This window comes from Lepisosteus platostomus, chromosome 14 (assembly GCF_059453375.1).
Source record: "Lepisosteus platostomus isolate fLepPlt1 chromosome 14, fLepPlt1.hap1, whole genome shotgun sequence".
NCBI lineage: Eukaryota > Metazoa > Chordata > Actinopteri > Semionotiformes > Lepisosteidae > Lepisosteus > Lepisosteus platostomus.
The window spans coordinates 36,766,071-36,786,035 of NC_142624.1; the positions used below are offsets into that span (position 1 = coordinate 36,766,071).

At 41.7% G+C, this 19,965-nt stretch overlaps 2 protein-coding genes across 4 annotated transcripts in view; one reads left to right on the forward strand and one right to left on the reverse strand.

Annotated features, from left to right (window-relative positions):
• LOC148649417 (glycerol-3-phosphate dehydrogenase [NAD(+)], cytoplasmic-like) lies at window positions 1–8,687 on the reverse strand. Of its 2 annotated transcripts, XM_088606053.1 has the most exons (9): window positions 8,669–8,687; window positions 7,874–7,968; window positions 6,869–7,046; window positions 5,221–5,361; window positions 4,411–4,549; window positions 3,500–3,612; window positions 2,354–2,587; window positions 1,841–1,947; window positions 1–882 (listed from the first exon to the last, which is right to left on the reverse strand). In XM_088606053.1, exons 2-9 carry the CDS (start codon window positions 7,912–7,914, stop codon window positions 786–788), a joined length of 1,050 nt encoding a protein of 349 aa, XP_088462179.1. In that variant the 5' UTR covers window positions 7,915–7,968; window positions 8,669–8,687; the 3' UTR covers window positions 1–785. The 2 variants fall into 2 exon arrangements, with proteins under 2 accessions (XP_088462179.1, XP_088462178.1); XM_088606052.1 differs by lacking the exon at window positions 8,669–8,687 and having other exon boundaries at window positions 7,874–8,127.
• osbpl11 (oxysterol binding protein-like 11) overlaps window positions 8,198–19,965 on the forward strand; it is a 22,343-nt gene continuing 10,575 nt past the window's right edge. Inside the window, exons 1-6 of one of the 2 annotated variants that reach the window (XM_088606044.1) lie at window positions 8,198–8,253; window positions 15,385–15,453; window positions 16,635–16,810; window positions 17,043–17,122; window positions 17,926–18,114; window positions 19,345–19,543. In XM_088606044.1, coding sequence (XP_088462170.1) covers window positions 15,392–15,453; window positions 16,635–16,810; window positions 17,043–17,122; window positions 17,926–18,114; window positions 19,345–19,543 — 706 coding nt within the window. In that variant the 5' untranslated portion in view covers window positions 8,198–8,253; window positions 15,385–15,391. Of the gene's footprint in view, window positions 8,254–8,836; window positions 9,294–15,384; window positions 15,454–16,634; window positions 16,811–17,042; window positions 17,123–17,925; window positions 18,115–19,344; window positions 19,544–19,965 lie in introns of those variants that run through there. The other variant, XM_088606043.1, reaches the window with a different exon arrangement.

The window sequence follows — 19,965 nt, forward strand, 5'->3', positions numbered from 1 at the left end:
TTTAAGAAGACTGACTCCTTTATTTCTGTTATATCATACATACAGTATAATCACAAAATGTTATAGTATTGCTACCCCATGACTCTTTCCGTGTGCAATTTCTGAGTAAATTAATGTCAACCATAAGGCAGTAAGACAGGAATGTCAAATAAGAAGAATCTTGGACATTTAAGCAACATCCAGTGTCATTTCAACGGTTTCAAATGCAGAAATATATTTTTTTATTTATTTTTAGGAAACTCTAACCTAAATCAGCATAATTACCTTGCAATATAAAGAGTCAAATAAGCAAGAGAACCACTTGTAATTCATTAATATCCAACATGAGAGCAATACAAGAATATTCAGAGAAACACAAGAATATTCAGAATCCTGAACATGTTCTAGAAATCACACCTCTTATCATGAAATGTGCAAATTTGTTTAAATGTAATCCTGGCATCCATTCTTCAAAAATTGCTGTGTTAAAAAATAAAGTATTTGAATATAAAATTATTCAAGCAACATTCATTTCCTTTCCTGTTTAAAGAACTATTTTCTTGTAATATATATGAATCTAATAACAATTAGATTAAGAATCGCCAGAATCTGAGAACAATGTATAATAATTACCTCTCATGCATGGTACAGTATGACTTAAGAAACATTATTTTAGTGTTGAAACAGATTTTAAAATCACCTTGAATATAAGATTTCTAGTTATTGTGCGTTTTATATCAGCCACTAGTAAAAACGTTGCTTAAAGGAAAGATTGAGGTTCACTGAGGTGCACTGGAGCTCCCACGTCACATGTGCTCGGGGTGGTTTTGTAAGCATGAGATGAAGTCCTTCACAGGTCGGCCCTCAAAGCAAATCTGATAGACAGCCGTAAACAGTGGAAACCTGGATTAAAACAGCAAAAGCAAAATGTTAAGGGGATTTCACTCATTCTAATTTTAAACCTTCACCTTCCTTACTGTGTCGCCCAATTTCACAGCCATTGTACAAATTCTTTCAAATTTAAAAATGTCCAAGATACTAAAAACAAGATTATGGCTCCGTGGGTGTCTATGCACCCCAACTTAAATTCTATCCAATTCCACAGCACTCAGTAGACCTCTCACCATGAACACGCATCCAACACCTGAGTTGTCCATGATTATGGAAAGGTGACATGGTGTTTCATAGCTTTTTTATTATATTAATCATAGTCATAGAATATCACAGAGAGTCCTATCACAGAGAAACTCCATGGAAATTTAATTCCATTCAGCTGTTAAAAGATTTAAAAAGCCCTCTCTGGAGCAGAAGAGGGCCAATATATTTAGATAGACAGTTGGCTGTTACACTTGACGGCTAGCACCTTGCGCTGAAGTGCAATAAGTGGGAAATCCCATGATATCAGCTAAATAGAAACGGGCTTAATTCAACTTAAACTGGCATAAAGAACATTCAGGCCTCATACATGGCCCCAGTTTTTAAGTGGGTCCAGTAGCAGAGGCAGTCCAACCTGTGTAAAACAAGAAATGACCTTAACACTTTTTCAAGATCTTGCACAACACTTCAGCCCACTTCTCAACACCAAACTACCATGTAGATTAATCACTGGTTACACCCTTGATGAGGCTGAACTTTGAACACAAAAATAATGCGTATATATATATTGCGCAAAGTGTGTGACATGGCTCAGATATGTATGGTGTAGAAGAACATAAATTATTATTCCAGAGTACCTGGCCCACAAATTTGGTTGCCCTCATTTTTCTTTTAAAATGAAGAAAAGTAGACATTTAAAGTGTGAAGCTATAGTATGACCAGCATGACCCAAGACTAAAGGAAAACCCCAGGCCACAGTACTTACTTCTCAACCATGTCCCTTTGTTTGAGGATCTTGTACACCTCGGCCGAAGTCTGAGGGCCCTGGAGTTTCTGCCCATTCAGCATTTCTCTCTCCAGCTCTTCAATAGACTGGGTGTTAAAAAAAAAAAATCAATGTTATTTAAATGAAATCACCACCTCTTCAAGCAAAGAAGGGTAACTTTTATTTGCAGATCTCAAGCTTTTCCTCCATGTAGCACATCTTCAGATTGGGAGGTGGAATAAAGACCCGTGGTGATTCACCAGTGAGTCATTGTTCCTCATTGTGCTCACGAGCACGCTGCTGAGACATGCGGCCCAAGATGTCACCTGAAAGAGCCCTGACTGTCACGGGGCACATCTCACGAAACTTCTTCCTTGCATCTTAGAAGCTCCCCATCCACTGCAATTCGAACCTCGTGTCCACCATCGAACACCAAAAGGTGCGTCAGGACAGACTGTGAACGTGGGGAAGCAACACGAAACCTGGGCGTGAGCGCCCTCTGCCGGCGCTGACCTTGGAGGACTTGACGAAGGCTTCCGCCACCTTCCTGTTCCGTCCCCCGTAGCAGGTGGTGATCAGGTCCGCCACGCCGCAGCTCTCCAGGAAGGTGGCGGAGGTCACGGCCCCCTTGCAGAACAGCTTGGCGAAGGCCACCATCTCCATCAGGCCCAGGCGGATCACGGCTGCCTTCGTGTTGTCCCCGAAGCCCAGCCCGTCACAGAAGCCAGCCCCCACAGCCACAATGTTCTGACGGCCATTCGAGGTACAAGACACACAAGACCGAGTGCTTAGGAATTAACAGAACCTCACTCAAGATATACCTTTATTTGAATCCATTCTGTGAACCATATTGTGCACAGCAATAAACAGTCCTGTGATAGATGCAGTATGAATTACATCTTTTCATGCACTGTTACACTTGACAACTTAAATGTGAATCTATACATGCACTGATGTATAAACAGTGCATAGTGTAGTGTAGTTTTGTATTGGTCTACATAATATATTCCCCTTCTACTGTATATGCAGAAATGAGCTTCTAGTGAAATTTTAACCATTTCACCGTGGCTGTTAGGCCTGATAGTTACGAGGTCACTAGACAATGAGATAATATAATCAGAAAGAATGAAGATTAGCTACTGCAACCCTTCACACTGGCTGCTCACGTATTATTTGTTTTGAGTGCTTGTGATGATGCAATTGAAGATCTGATCAATGTGATCTCAAACTAAGCAGTACTGGTAACCAAAAAACAGTGTTCAAAAATCATGAAAATAGTGGATGGTAACATACAGTAGGCTTTGAGAAAATGTTTGATACATAAAATGTACAGATACTGTAACGGTTCAAGTGGGGACCTGTGCTATCATGCAAGCAGGAAACAAGATTAGAGGTTAATCTCATGCTGAAAAGCATGAATAGAAAGAAAAAAATGTTTGGGCTGTGTGGGATGCAGTACATTTAATCTTACTTCTTATGACTAAGCTTAGACTTTTGCACAGCAATAGAATTAGAATTTAGAGCAAGCAATGGCTCTCTAGTGTAAAATATTAATTGTGAAATGTTCTCTTCGTGATGAGCCCAGCTGTGTCTTTCCTTAATGTATACGTAATACATCAGAGGAGGTTAGCCATGTCTCTTAAACATGCCAGTTCTTACCTTCAGAGCTCCACAGAGCTCCACAGTGTCACTCTCTTTGACCACTGTGATTCGGAAGTTTGGGGTCTGCAGGAGGTCTTTGAAAACCTGACCATGTTGCTCATTTTTGCAGCCTGCAGTGAAGGAAAATGAAAGTGCTGAGTATTTGTACTAAAATAACTGCAAATGGACAGCACAAACCCAGCCTGCTGTTATAAAGAGGCACAAAGTTTATGAGGAAAAAAACTCATACTTCATAATTAAAATGTGAAAAGACACATACTATAAAAGCAGATGTGCAGCCCAAGAAGGAACACAATGTGCTTGAAAACAGCTGTCTAGGAGATAATGATGTAATAGTAGAGCAGTTGCTCGAAACAGTGGTAAAATTCTGCATTGGGAGATTTTTTTATGTTGGCAGTATGTTCAGGTCTCTCATTTTTTCTTCATTCAAAACATCTGAATTATTTGTTGTCAATTTGTTCTCAACATTTGATCATCGATCATTTCTTGCTAAAGAAGTGCAAAAAGATTATTAAAGAATATTCTACTATTTTTGCCTTTACAGCAAATTATGTGGCACTAAATCTGCTTAATTGTTCTTATCTATGAGCATGCGGTAACCGTTCTGATAAAAAATGCATAATCATTTCTCAGCATCTGCCTATTTTCTGGTAATCACAGAGGACAATCTGTTGCTCTAGCTTCAGGTTTTTTTATGCTGCACAAGCGGTGAGCACTGAAAATGAGATCCTGCCTTCTCAGATTCTGAAAACCGTAACCAGCACGAACTGCCTCATTGGAACAGTGATGGGCAACAGACGAGGAGCTGATTCAAGTATAAACAACCCTGACGTTCCAGAGAGGAATTCAGTCCTGCAGGCGGACCCTTTCTGGATCTGTTCAAAAAGTGCCTTTCCAAAAAGAGTCACCTATGGTTGTTTCGCAGAACTTCTCATCAGCCACTTCATTTGCGATGTTGGCCCCCATCAACACGCTTACTTCTATTTCCATCTTCTCTCTGATTATGTCAGATATCAGCTTCAGGCCCTCTGGGCCCTCGTCAATGCCCTGCAAGAGCAACATGACAGGAAAGGTGTCAATTAACAGAGTTCAGATCGTCAAGTCCCCCCCATCTCACATACGGATCCCACAGCAAACAATAAGATTTCATTTTCAGATTTTTTTTTAAAATTTTCTACACAAAGTGTGATTAAAACTAAGAACAGGGGGCACGTCCTTACCCAATTGGTTGTAGGACTATAGAAACAAGAAACAATCTACCCAGACCTGTTGTAGAAGCTAATACCTGTATTAATCCCCATTACCTGTAAAGTGCTTTGAGTGGAGTGTCCAGAAAAGCGCTATATAAGTGTAAGCAATAATAATAATACCCTGGTTTCCTTCAAAACAGCTGGATGAGATCCTATTAGCTACTTACTACCAAACAGAATAGAGGAGCTCCTATTGTTTGTGCCCTTTCTCATGTTCCCAAAAAACCTGTCCAGAACACACAGGGTGCAGGGCAGGACTCCAGTGTGGAGGGGACAGAAGCCCATTGCAGGGCTCACACATGCACTCAGGGACAATTCATAGACACCAATTAACCTAACCAACAGCCTTTGGAAGCTGGGAGGAAACCAAAGCACCAGGAGAAAACTCGTTTCTTCATTATCCCATTGCTACACATCCGTATTTCTGTCTTGCAAAGATCTGTAGCATGGTAGATAAGTTTTACTAACTTTGATAAGAGATATTCCAATGGCTCCCGGTTTAATCTGAGCCTTCGTCTGGTCGCACAGTTTCCCGATGAACTGATGGGGAACAACATAGACCAAAATGTCGGCACCAGCTACTGCCTCAATCACATCTGGAACTGCAACCTGAAAAAAAAAAAACAGATAAAGGAAAAGATCAGATTGATGTACTGGCGTATGGAGTTTAGTGCTATATCCTTTTTTTCCCCAAATACTTGACTGTAAAAAATAGCCTAAGTAATAGCCAAGTATAACCCTTGCCCCAGATAAAATCATCCATTTATAGCAATCGGTCATTAAAGCTTTGGTGGCCACAAGAATCAATCTGGCACAGAATCAAGTAGGCAAAAAGCCACATTATCTAACGTAATACAATGGTCTGTGAACACGCGCTCTGTCAAGCCTTGCCACGGGTCAATTTGTTTGAAGCACTGCACTTTCGAGTGCATTTCAGCATTGCAATTATGCATTTTTACATTCATTACTACTTGGCTATTTTGTAGTTCTTTCTGAATTATAATTCGATGACAGGTTTGCCTAAGGACTACCACATAAAAGCCAGTACTGACTTGTTTCTGTCAAGATTAAGTTACAGCAGGTTCATAAGGAAAACACAGATAACAACTCGCCATTAATACTTATGATCACTCACCTTTATAGCTGAACATAAAGGGAATCCTGAATAAAACAATGTACTACATAGGAAATACTTAACTGTAGCTGAGTTAAACCGGAGTGGCACAGAAGATAAAATCCTACCCTAGTATGTGCTAGTGAGACCTGTTTATGCAAATTGTAAAATGACACACTATAAGAATACAATTGTTTCAAGTCTTAAAAGCATAAGAAAGTATAAAAATGACAGGAGGTCACTCTGGCATCCTCGTAATCTTCTCAGTTCAAGACAAAAAAAAGTACAATTCTTGCAGTTTGTCAATGTAGGACATTCCCTTATAACAATGAGTCTGGTTGCTCTTAAGACAATATCTAAAACAACAATATATTTTCTACAACATCGTGACCAAAATTGTACGCTGTGCTTTAAACAAGGCCGGAGTAGTTTTTTTATTCAATTTTATCCTAATAGCCCTTGATTTAAATCAAACTTTTACAGTCTACAGATCTACAGTCTTTTAAAACCTCCTATATTGAAAGGATAGCGCCACGCACTGCGAGCTGAAAACAGCGCCTGAGGGGCGGGACTACGCGACTGTATAGGGGACGGGGGCCTCTTCCTTTCCATGTCTGTAAAGTAGGTGTCGTGCTGTAAACCCCCGGTTCCTGTGTGTCTACCCCGGTTCTGGCTATTAAATTTGTTGTTCAACCCCTTTTGCTGAGTCCTACGCCAGCTCCATTCATATTACTCATCATATTACCAAATCATCTTTATTAAGTAGCCTAATGCAGTTTGTATGCAGTACGCCTTTAAACCATTTTTAAAGGCGTCATGAACTAAGTTATTTTTTTCAGTCACATTACGATATTGTGCTTGGCTTGTTACACAACAGTGCAGAATGAGCTGAGGAGAAGTAAAACTGCTGATACTGTACATCAGACCACAACGGGTCCGTGTCAGCTGCACATGCAGACCCTAATGTACGCACATTTCTCAGACATCATACTTTTCATTTACCACATTTTTTGGAAGCTTGTGTCCTTGAAGATATTTCACATTTTCATGTTCCGTGTTGATGATCTCGCTGAGCTTTTTCCCATTCACCACTTCTTCAAAAACCCACATTTTCACAATGGGATCAAATCTGTTTGACCTGGTTACATTCCGGCCAATGATTTTAGCAATAGCTGACCCCCTTGATAAAGATAAAAGAAAACATTATTACTAACACCTGCGTGTTCTTACAACAGCTGAACTGAGAAAAAGACTTACGTCAGACTTGAGTCTAAAGCTGCAATAATTTTTAAAAATGTAACAAACCTGAAAGCTGATAATTCAAACAGGTGTGTCTTGGACATTTATGTAGACAAATGTCTGTCCTTGCAATTTAATGCTAAATCATAAAATTATGCAAAATGACGTTTTAAAAATATTTACTAAGCAAAGGTCACGGATTTCTTTGAACGAAGATGACGAAAATAATCATAGGGTCTGTATTTAACAACACAAAACGCGTGCACAGTTCAACCAACCCGGCTTCCAAGTAAAAGTAAAAACTTAATTTATGCATATTTTGTCAGTGGTAGCTAGTGTATCCTTTACACGCACATACCACGCACTAACACATGATTTGGAGTTACAGTCACATTGACACTAATAGTTAAGTGAGAAACTGCCTTTATTTTGCACTACCTTCTTGCACATTCTCTATACTGACGAGCCTCCGCCTCACAAGAAGACCGAAATCATATAACCGGCGTGATCACACGCACAAAAAAACATATATAGAAAGAATATATATAAATGAAAACATATATATAAAGAAACACGCTGCTAAATATGTAACGCACACTGTCATTTAGTCAAAATCCAAATCTTCATTTTTCTGAACTTTTGTCTTGGAGACACCGAAGACGTGTTAATGTTGCTTCCTACACACATAAACCGCGTATACACACAGTACAACGAACCGGTTGTGTGCGAGAAACGAGAGTGTGGGAGAATACGCTTAAAATTTCTTACCAATTACCAGATCCAACGATGCATACTTTTTTTCCTGGCATTTTTCACCTCAGCTTTATAACTTTCTGCGTCTGTCTGGGACCTTCAGTTGCTATCTGTAAATTTTAAAGTGAAGTTTACTATTCACTTCTTGAACACGCCTTAAGAATGCCGTTCACTCTGTTAGGTGTGTCGCTCCTGTTATTGGATACAGGAACCCCTAGAGTTTTTTCTTCTCCTTTACTACCATTTTGCATACCATGTATTATACAGTCTACATAAACAGCTAAACTCCTCCTGTTGTTATTACCTTTTCAACGGTCAGCCCGCCCACTGTCTCCACACCCATAACTCTCCTTCAAATATTACTCAGGCGTGCAAGACTTGCGCGGAGTGCTGAGGTCAGTATTAACATGTCCCCGCCTGGCTGACTTATTTCAAGTTTTTGATCGATTTTATCCTTTAGCATCACACCAAAAGGATAAACATAGTCGTAGATCATTAAATGCAGAACGTGTTCTCTTTTGCCCGAATTTCACCTTGCAAAACATAACAGAAATGGCTTAGGTGTCACTTCATTATTTTGCCGAGAAAAACAAATACTTCACCATGACAGCGTACAAACTGCTGTACACATATTTCGGCTATGTGTCTATATTTCGAGATGGGGGGGAGGTTGCTTAGGTACAAATTCAGGTGTGAGCCTCGCACCTGAAGAAGGCTCCACAGACGAAATGTATTTTTTTCTAATTTTCAGAGTTAAATTAACCTCCTGTGGTTCCTTTAGAAGGCTACGTGTTTGCTTTGCCTTCATACCTTGTAATGAACCGCGGTAAGAGAGTTATATCCTATTGATTTGGGACCCATTTCACAACAACACTCCTAGGGCAAACTGCCCCTCATAAAAATGGATTCCAGCTGTCGGTTGACCTCGGAAGTGATTGTGTGAACCTGACCCCCCCTTCCTCCACCCCCCCATGCTGTGTCACATGACTCAGTGAATCATTTTGAGATTTTCAGGGACGGAGCTGGGTCCTGTCTGCTGTGGAGAAAGCTGGGGACTGGAAATCATTTAAATCGGTTGTAAAATCGTGAAATGATGAAACAGATTGGGGTCGGCGGCCACAGTCCAGCAGGTCTGGATGGTTTCTGCTAGTTTCCTCGCGTCGCTTTCCCCTCTGTGACTTGTGTGAGGCCTCTGGAAGTACAGGGCCCCGCCGGACAGTAGCAGAGTGGACCCTGCTGTACCGCGGGGTTAAGGTGTTGAACTCTGCGGGACCTCCACCTTTCCACGCTGCGTGGGTCCGGGAATACAGCCGGGGATCATGCAAGGGGAAGTAACAGCGATGCGAATATCGGAGAGTGAAGGAAAGCTGGAGCTCTATAACCAGAATAAGACTCCAGCCTCGGGGAGGGGAACCTCAAAGGGCTGGCAGTACAGGTAATATGTTTAATGTGAAATGTATTATTTTTCAAATCTTGAACTCGGTGCTCACAGCCTGGGTGCGGGAATGCAAGGGACTGGCTTAAACAAAACACGCAAGCTTCTCTGAAACGTCACCGATGCTTGGCCACGGTGTTAAAACGCCGCTTGTTGTTACTTCAACTGCGTTGAAAAACGTTTCTCTCAGACGGGGATTTTCCCACGACAAAACAAAAACACCACACGACTTCAAAGGAAGCCGATAAGCTGGTCTAGTCGATGCCCGAGAGATACCAAGTGACTCAACACAGGGGCTGTGACCGCTCATTGAGACCTGAATCCTCACCAGCTCTCTAAAATCACGATCAACGATAAAATCACCACCTTAAAACGTATTCCCTTGACAGTTGTTTATAAATGCAAGAAATAGAAGTGCGTAGTGTTTTTAAACCTTGCCAGCGAGCTTGTTTTGGGAACTTGATTTTTGTGCCATTTGATCTGTTGTTAGTTTCAGTCCTTAATGTAGGCTTGAGTGCTGCGGTGAAGAAAACGTACACGTTTATTGATTTTTTTTTTACCAGCCTAGCAGTATATTTCAGATGGCATATTCCCCAAATTAAGTTTCGAATCCTACTGCCACTTGATTAACTCTTGAGTCTTAATTGCGTTGCCAGAGTTGCAAGGATGTTTTTACTCCCTGTTGCACTATTGTGAATCTATTTGATCTTGGCGTTTGGCTTGCCCTTACCTCATCTGTGAGATCAGTAGCTTCCAGCTCTGGTCCTAAGGTTTGTCCTGTTTTGCTCCAGCCAAGTTCTTACTCACAGTCTATCCATCCATCAACCTATCCATTTTCTAACGGCTTTATCCGAATCGGGGTCACGGAGGAACCAGAGCCTATCCCAGCAAGCAAGGGACGCCAGGCAGGACACACGTTTATTGCGGGCAGACACAGTGACACAAACAGAGACACGCACACGTTCACACCAGGGCCATGTTTCCCAGAAGCCAGCTAACCCATCAGCATGTCTTTGGACTTTGGGAGGAGACCCATGCAAACCTGGGGAGAACATGCAAACTCCACGCAGATAGGATCCCAGGACTTGAATCCAGGGCCCCAGCGCTGTGAGGCAGCAATGCTGACCTCTGTGCCACTCTGATCTCAGGCTAATTGATTTCAGTTTTACTTTCAACCCTGAAAAACCTGAACGAGATGGTCTCAGCATTAATAAAGAGCTTTAGACCTGCTGTCTTTTGGGCATGTGCGCTGAAATGTCACCAGAAGGAATGAAGTGGAAGGAAAGCTCAGTGGCAGTTGGTGATATATTAGTCCAACTCGTTAGTCATTATAATCTAGTAAGCTGTTAGGAGGTTTGTATTTGTAGAAATAAGAGTGCTGATTCTTAAGTAGAAAGTTGGAAGACTGTATAAACATCAGTGTGCTGAAGTTAGAAATAATGTACTCCAGCTAGATCATTCTGTAATTTTTATTTTCAACAAAAGTAGTTTCTGGGGGGTGTAATATTGTGTATTCTGTTTTTAGAAGACCTGAAGTCTGTTACATAATTGATCTAGAGATTTCGTTGACTTTATAATTGTAATATTTGTAAGCAGGGTGTCTTGTAAGTAACTAGACCTTTTAATGAAGTGAATGTATGAAGTAATCAGCTGCATAGGACCTTACAAAATCCTCTATCTAAGAAAACTGCCCAGGCTGAGAATTGAGCTTGAGACCCCTGTGCTTGACAGTCAATCTTTGTGAAGCTTAAAACAAGTTTGTGTCTGATGTTGCTGTTCGTGTTTCCTACTTGAAGTTGTCAAGCCAGCCTGAAGGTAAAAGCAAAACCCTCAGACAAGCTGGGACGTTACGCGCTTCTCTCATGCCAGGACAGACTGTGCTACTCGAAGCTGACCTGCTGCAACACTGCGGATTTTACAACCCGAAACCGATTAGTTTTTTCATATTACCTTCACGAGACCGTACAGAAAAAACAGATGTAATCTGTCTTTTTTTTCTGCTTTGGTTTGAAATATTTCATTCGGCTCATTATTGTGACTTTACAGTGTTGTTTCTAGAATAAAAGAGAAATACGCGATGGGGTGCTCATGCCCGAGGTGTGCAGTGGTATCTGCTTTAATGGGCCTCGAATGATAGAGTCCAGAATTGACAAGGGAATGTTTCCCCCCTTTGTTGTTAGTGCAGAGAAGTGATGAACATTATTGAACCAATTGAACAATTATCATTTGTGTTTGCTTTTTCAAATGTATTATTATCTGTTTGTATTTGTTTAGGACAGCTTAGCATTTTGCGGGCAGGAATTCAGGAGGTACCCAGGGTCTGGTTCTGCTATGGAAGATCATGGAGCTGTCGTGTGAGGTGTTCTGTCTGCAAGAGACAAAACACCTTCTGCCTGAGCTTGTTTGCACCAGATATAGCCTGCGGTACTGTGAGAGTAACAAGGCAGCAATTAGAAATGAAAGCCAGAACAAGCCTTCGTTTTTTTTTTACTGTTGAGGAAACCCATCTTTTATGTACTAATGCTGAACTGTGCTAGCACTCCAGGATCCGGCAACCTTAAGTGAAACATTTTATTTCCCAAAGATGCAGTGTCTAGACACCAAGCCCTTAAAATAAGCTTCAGAAGGCATCTGCTTATTTTTCAGGCCTGTCGCAGATGAAATTTAATCTCCAATCATGAGTCAGAAGAGCTGAATTAGGAACAATGGGCTGACGTTGCTTTTCACTGCGTTTAACCATCAGTTTCTAGATCTTTCTAATGGAAGTTTGTTAAATCGGACAATGTTTTCCCTGGAAATATTATGTTGTTACAGGTTAGTTACCCTTTGACTCTGCTCAACACATTTGTTTAAAATGAAGCTCATTTGACACAGTAGTATTATGAATCCCTGTCAGAAACTCGTTAGCTAGAATGACAAGTAGTCTCTGGGAGAATTCTTAAATATTTAAAACTAAAGATTGAAGCACGCTGGAGAAAGATAATGTCATTCAGAGGCTGTGATTGTCTGGTGGAGCATGTGAACAGACCTTGTAGTGTCAGCAAGATTTTTATAAGCATCCTCCTGTTTACAGTAAGGAGGTTAATGGGAGTCTAGGAAGCTCTTTACGTATTGCTTTCGTACTGTGATTTTACTTGATTTTTAGATTCTCTTATTGTGTCTGGGGAATGTGTTTCAGAGGTTTTCCTTTCAAGGTTCAGTAGAAACAGCAGTATATCTCAACCCAAAACATTATTTATATGTAGGGCCATCCCCTATAAGTTCATTATACAGTTAATGTTAAATGCTAAATTAAATACCAATAACATGTATGAAGGACTAGGTGGAAATATTTTTTTATTATTGTTGATGCATTCTAAAAAGCAATACTCTTTGTGCCAGTTGTGAAGTGTTATCTAAAACAATGGGTGTGTTACATTCATATTTTTATCTAATTATTCTCTGACTAGTGTTGATTAAAGTTGCCTTTTCAGTTCAGTACAAACATACTAAATGTGTGTAAAAAGAGGAGGCTGTTCAGCCCACCAAGCCTGTTTGGTTGCTGACAGATAAGTGATCTGAAGACCTCGCTCGGGGTGTTGGCTTCGACAACACGGCTGGGTACCTCGCTCCGCAGATCCCCAGGCCTGTTCTCGGTCTTAAACCCGCCTGCCTGCTGTTTTCAGAAGTGTCCTCTGGTTTGTGTTCACTGTTGATTCTGAAGAAGTCCTAAAAAGACTAAAAAGGTTCAGCTACTTGTTAATGTAGGGCATCCTTTAGGGACATTCCCAGAATGCATCTAGTTGCTCGGCTCTGAACTGATTCTGTGAGCTGTAGCTCATGCTTTTGCATGGGTCAAGCAGCAACTTAAAAAAGCAACTGAAAATCCCACTGATCTTTAAAGGACACACATGCCCTATTTTTTAGAAACCTCCACTGCCTTCTCCCCCTGTAGTGAAGCAGACAGGGAGGCCTAGGTCTCCAAATGTACTGTAGTGACCAAAACTGAAAGTAAGAAGGTCATACTGGTACATTCTAGAATATTAACACAAAATCCTATGTTTTATACACTACATTTGTAACTATCCTAATGTTGTTTACCCTTTTAAATGTTTGCCATCCTGCCCAGAATCTGAAAATTGTGTTAACATCAACACTCCAAGCCTTCGTAGTTTCTACAAGTGGTTTTCAAAATCGCTTCACTGAGGACCCTGAGACGTGAACAGCAGCAGGTTAGTTATTTAGCACCCCATTTTCAGATTTTTTACAGTTGTGTTCATAGTTGAAGAATTGTTGTCCAGTCTGGGACTCGCAGCGTAGAGTCGCCTGCTTTGTCTGATGGATCAGTGCTGTTTTTGGTGTGTGAAGTTAGATGAAATTGCCCAGCCACTCTTAGCCTTGGGGAGTGCATTGCTGAGGTAGGCCTGTTGCTCTGGCGTCTTCGTTAACAACTTGAAGGTTATTGTGCTTTCCTGGTTCCTGGGACTGCAGCCTTCAGGGATGACGTACCTGTTTGTAGAATGCAATTAAGAGAGCCGACAAAGCGAAGACTGTCTTGAGAATTCTCCGATGTGACTGCTGGAAATCTGTTTGCTTCAGTCAACAGCTCAAACAGAAGCTCTCAGATAGCAATCAGAGGTCCCATGGCAGGGTGTTAGTGTAATTTTCTCAACCTTGAAAGTTCTTCACAAGGCAGGATTGTCAAGGACACAGGCCTTTTAAATGCTGCTGTATTTTCTGTGAATAATTCCTTGATGTATGTAGGAGGCACAGTGACTTTGCAGCTGAGATCCTCACAGCTCTGGGTCCTGGGTTTGGAGTTTACGTTCACTCATTTGTATACGTTTTATTTTCTGGTTTCACCATTTTCCAAAGACATACTGGCCAGGTTTATTCTTGTCTCTAAAAAGTATCTGTATCCGAGCGCCCTGTGAGGTGGACTGTGATTTTGTCTGTGATGTAGTTCCATGTGACAGGTGTCCTGTCCAGGGTGCAGTTCTGTCTTGCTGTCTGTGCTTCCAGGATGGACGTAGTTTTCGTGACCCCTATCCCAGGAAGAAATGCCGTTCTGGTAATGGATGGATTAACAAATACCTTGGGATGCTCTCTTGAAAACATTAAAAAAGCTACATATGGTGTCTTGTCGCTTTCAAACTCCTTATGTTTGAGCAGAATGATGTAAGAGGGGAGACTCATATTGCACTGCAATCTGCATGTTGCGTTTACCTGGAAAGTAACAATATTCCTTTTGGGAGCAAATAATAAAAATGCCAGGTTGCACAGGAGGCCTTTTGTGTGTGAATGCGAGGCTTCTGTGCATTAGTTATGATCTGCAGTGAGCTTTCACAGAGCTTTTTCCATCAGCACAGTGATAGAAGCCTGGACTGCAACGTGAAGGAGATGGTGTAAAAGACGGAGAGGCTTCAGTGTGCGTTAAATGCTCTCAGGTTTATTCACAAATCAATGACGGTCACATTAATGGTACTTAGGTGCCTTTGCCTACTATATTCAGAACCAGGAAATTGAGCATTTATTGACTTCTAGATTAAAAATTCTTTACTACTCGTAATGTTTTCTTTCCTGCAAAAGAGATTGCATTTCCACAGCTTAAATTGGTTTACCTTCACATAAACAGTTGAGCTGGGAAATTGGGTTTTTGTACACAAGACCATGCAGTGTACAAGTGTATTTGAACATCTGCCTATGATCACCTATTTGTCAGTCAAACCACTTTGCTTGCTTGCTGTAGGATAAACCTAGGCAATGTGGGAACATTATGCCCGTTCCATAACCCTCCTGATCTGAATGAACCATTTATAGGGCTAACAATACAGTCAAATTAAGGCAGAACAAAATCATAATACAAATCAGTGCAAAGCTAGTGCAGACACTGCACATATTGCAGGACGCTAGCTGGGGTGCAATATTACTCTCAAGCTCAAGCTGTGATTATTCCTCTGCTAGCTCTTAAGCAGCACTCGATATGTGACTATCATACCCAAAGTTGTTTTTTTTAAGTTTTAATTTGTTTGTAATTCTAACACCTGGAGTCTGCATTGGTTTTAGAAACGTTAAAAGAGGTATCTTGAACAATCTTGTTTTCTTGATGCAGTGATCACATGGAGAATATTGATGGCTACCTGATGAAGTACACCAACCTTGTCACGGGCTGGCAGTACCGGTGAGTGAAATGCACTGAGCAGATTAGAGGCTGAAGATCAATAGCACTGACCAGTGATCGGTTCCTGTCTGTGCAAACACCAGCTGCTTGAGATTTGGAAAGATGTTTATCTATCTATAGCAAAAATGGCAGATACAGAAATGGAATACATTTAACACCAATCATCAGCCTGTGGTGCAAAATTCTGCCTTTGTAGTTTCATTTCTTAAAAGTTTTTGTTGGTTGATCCAACTACAGATCATTTGACCCAAGAATCTCATTCAGCTGCTTCCAGAAACAAGCCAGGGTATAGACTTCAATGACATGGCTAGGTAGCTTGTTCCACTCTCCCTGTCTTTTGTGTGAAAATGTGTGGTCTTTTTTTTACCGTTTTAAACGCACTTTCCCTTAGTTTCAGCTTGTCCTCTCTCTTCAGGGACTAAAACATTAATTTATTTTAACCTGTCGGTATAAGACATTTTTTTGGTGCTCAGAAATTTACTAGTCAGTCTCCTCTGGACTGTTTGCAGAGCAGTGATATCATTTTGTGTTGTGGTGTTCTTAATACGGAAGTAGGACTACATACACATAAAAAAACACATCATCTGAAGAAGGTTATTCCATAGTACACTGGGCATGGATTTGGAAAGAATGTTTAAAAAAAGCTAGTACTCATTTTTAGGATGCTTACTACTCAAGGGCCTCATAACTTCCTGAATGAAAATAGCAGAGGGTCACACAAGGTTTTAGTCAGCGTAACCCTAAATGGGAAGGCAGCCTGGGCCAAGTATTGTGCCTCAGCTTGCTAGTACTACAAGCTTTGCCAAATGCCAAATGGCCTGTTTACCTCCAGGTTGATTTCCATCCCACAGTGCATTCTTCTTCAGTATGGCAGTGCTGTGAGACATGTGACAGGCACATACTCGTTTAGCCTCTCTTTCCGAAACCTACTCCACCCTATTCTACACCCCCCCCCCCCCCCCAAAACTAGGAAATATGAAATTGTATCTTTGCATTTATATTCTGCCAAATCTGTGAGAAGCTTTAACAACTAAAAAAAAAAAATAGATCAGAGAGAAATGTGCCCCTTCTTAGTAGCATATGATGCTCAAGCTAAATAAAAAATAATTAATAATGATAAGAACATCTTCAGTACGCCATGCTAAATGCCGCCTTTCAGGTATCTGTTGTTCCCCCTGCAGGTTTTTTGTCTTGAACAATGAGGCAGGGGTGCTGGAGTACTTTGTGAATGAGCAGTCCAGGCCCCAGAAGCCCCGTGGAACTCTGCCCCTGGCAGGGGCTGTGATCTCCCCCAGCGATGAGGACTCGCACACCTTCACCGTCAACGCCATCAGCGGGGAACAGTACAAGCTCAGAGGTACCAGGCTTGCTGCCCGGGAGCCCGGTCTCCGCAGACGCCGCAGAGAACCTGCGCATTAAAGCCTGATTTAAAAAAACACGCGCCTGCAAGTCCCGTCTCTGCTTGTTTTTTTTTAAAGAAACTTCAAAGCCTTCGCACTGCAGCCACTGACGAGGTTGATGGGACTTACAGTTTGGTGATCTAGATCTCTTTTCCAAATGATTTAATGACCTGTCTATTTACTTTGCAGCCACAGATGCTAAAGAAAGACAGCACTGGGTTAGCAGACTTCAGATTTGTACTCAGCATCACACGGAGGCCTTGGGCAAGGTTAGGATAGTGCTTCCTTCTTTCCCCTTTGAATACTGTGTTATCCGACTCCGAGTCATGAATCATCTTCGCCTTCACTCGTCAAAAAGCTTTCCCTGGTCATTGTCGTCATTACTAATTGAAACTCGTTGTGATTCTTGGACGGCAGAGAAATGTTCAGATGGATGTAGCGTGGCAAAATTACTTTTGTGTTTGATTCTATTTTTGTTTGAAACATAAAAAAGCAGAAGGATCACAGAAAGTAAAGGAGCAGATTGTATTGGATCTAGCTCTTGTTGTTGCTAGTCTCTAACTTTTTGTTGCTGCTGCTTTCCTGTGTTTGTTTTTGTACCGGAGCATGTATAAATGGCTGACTCTGCGCTCTGACCCCCAGCTTCTCTCCCTCTCTGTGTGTCTCATGGAGAGCAAGTGGGGGTATGCAAAAAAGACAAATTCCTAATACACGAAATTGTATATGGCCAATAAAGTGATCTTATCTTATCTCATGCAAATAAACATTTCATTGCACTTGTGCATATGACAAACTGAACTGAACTCATAAACTTTCATCCACCGATGACCCCTAGTGGTTAATATAAAAACTAAATGGAAAACATGAGAACATTCTGAACTGCAACAGTGAATAGAATTATGGAGCCGTACGTTTTAGCTTTGTTCCTATGTGATGCTTCACCTGGCAGGTACTTTATAGGGGCTCCCCAGCCCTAGCGCTGGGGAGCTGGTTGATCACCCCTGTTTTGGATTAACTCCGAGTCAGTCAGGAATTGCTTTCCATAAGTAGTCCTTGTTTTTTTTTTTCTTAGAACAATCCGCCCCTGAAGTCCCGGAGTTTCTCTGTGGCCTCCCAGGGCAGCGGCAAGTCCCCGCTGATGCAGCGGAGGCCCAGTCAGAACGCTGCCTCGTTCTTCGGCATCTCGCAGCTGCACAAGGGCTCGGCGACATCGGCCAGCAAGAGGTCCCTGCAGCCGGACCACCTGGTGGACGTCAGGGAGGTGCGACTTCTGGCCCTCGAGATTTCTGCTTGTGTTTCGCTCCGTTGACCCAGACGCTCAAAGCAAATGCTCCTTCGTCTTGATTGGATTGCTACACTATAGCCGACTATTGCCTGTTACAGGCTATAGGCATGCACCAGGGCGGTGTGGTGGCTCTGTGTCTAAGGCTTTGCGCCTGTGGCTGGAAGGTTGCCAGTTCAAATCCCGCGGTCGGCAGAGGAATCCTACTCCGTTGGTCCCCTGAGCAAGGCCCCTAACCCCAGCTGCTCCAGGGGCGCCGTATAAATGGCTGACCCTGCGCTCTGACCCCGAGCTTCTCTCTCCTCTTCTGTGTATCTCATGGAGAGCAAGTTGGGCTATGCAAAAAAGACAAATTCCTAATGCAAGAAGTGGTATATGGCTAATAAAGTGATCTTATCTTATTACACACACGTACTGTGTGTGTATATATATATACTGACCATAACTCAGGTCACTGACAGAATTCATATGGCACATGGTCATCTTGAAGAGGAAGTATGTACAAACTACAGTTCCTTCCCCGAAAGTTATTTTGTAAATCTGGTCCAGATTTTCAGTATCTTGCCCTGAGTTTGTATGCATATCCAGGTCACTGAACTGTTGTGTAATCAATCTTTCATTGACTAGACCAGACAAAGTGGTTAGGACCTGAAGCTCCTCTTGTTTCATTTGTACAGAAACTCATTCCATCTGCAAAATGTCACTATTTTTTTAGTGTCTTTTGCATGTCATACTATGGTATGAAATTATATATAATTATATGAAAAATATTCATTTCTGGACAAATGTTTTTATATGCTTCACAAAACAGCTGTACAAATATATTTAATTCATTTGAGATTTAGTTTTCAAATATGATTTCAGGCCTACGGAATAATGATTTTTTTAAAATACAGACAAAAACAGCCCGTTTCGGCAAAAACGGATCCGTCTTTGCCGAAACTAAGCAGGTGTTAACATGATGTAACATCTGTAACATTTTTTTTAACTTAACCATAAAACAAACAAAGCAATTTAAATTAATTTACATTAGTTTGGCCATGAATTCTTTAAAAAAATCTTCATGGGAGTGGCATGATGTATATTAACTGTTTTAGGCTAAAGACTGTTTTTCTCTTGAAGTGAGTGAAAAACAGAGAGGCAGACGTTCTCTGGATTTGAGACTGCAGGCTAGCCTTGTACGGTCCTTTCTCTCCTGTCTGTCTGCAGATGATGACCCAGGCACAAGGGAAGCACAGAGACCTGATCCAGACCATCGAGGGTCTGCCATCTGCTACAGGCCTCTCTCCTCTTGACCAGGACCTCCTCATGCTCAAAGCCACTTCCATGGCAACCATGAACTGCCTCAACGACTGCTTCCACATCCTACAGCTCCAGCAGGTGGCTCAGCAGAAGGGCCCTCTTTCGGGTGAGTCCTCAAAACCGCCTCCTGAAGGACTAGGTCTTCCATACTCAGGTGGAACATGGCAAGTTGTTTTCAGCGCAGCCTATTTTGGGAGTAAATCAGCTCTGAAAATTCTCCCTTGTTTTTTAGACTGAGGGGTTCGAGTGCAAAGGTGGTGCTTGTGCTATTTGGGCATTACATCTGTCCACGAGCTATTCTTTGAACTTAAGGGTAAGGTGACATAAAGCTGTTGCATAAGGAGGCTTTTAATTCTGTAGATCCACAAGATTGTGGGGTTTCACATCCCTGAAGCTCTCCACAGCTGTTGTGAAGTAGAGAGTGGAATATTTTTTTATAATTAATGAGGAATCTTATCTACCTTGATAGGCTAGCTTGAGTAACCAGAGACACTGGAAGTCATTAACAGAACAGGCTGACAGCTTTCC

Coding starts and splice junctions, on each gene's coding strand:
- LOC148649417 (XM_088606053.1), bottom strand. CDS start 7,914: ATGCCAGGAAAAAAAGTATGCATCGTTGGATCTGGTAATTG. Junction 3,613..4,410: donor GTTCTGCGAAACAACCATAG/GTGACTCTTTTT, acceptor CCTTCACTGCAG/GCTGCAAAAATGAGCAACAT. Junction 2,588..3,499: donor AGCTCTGTGGAGCTCTGAAG/GTAAGAACTGGC, acceptor AATGGCCGTCAG/AACATTGTGGCTGTGGGGGC.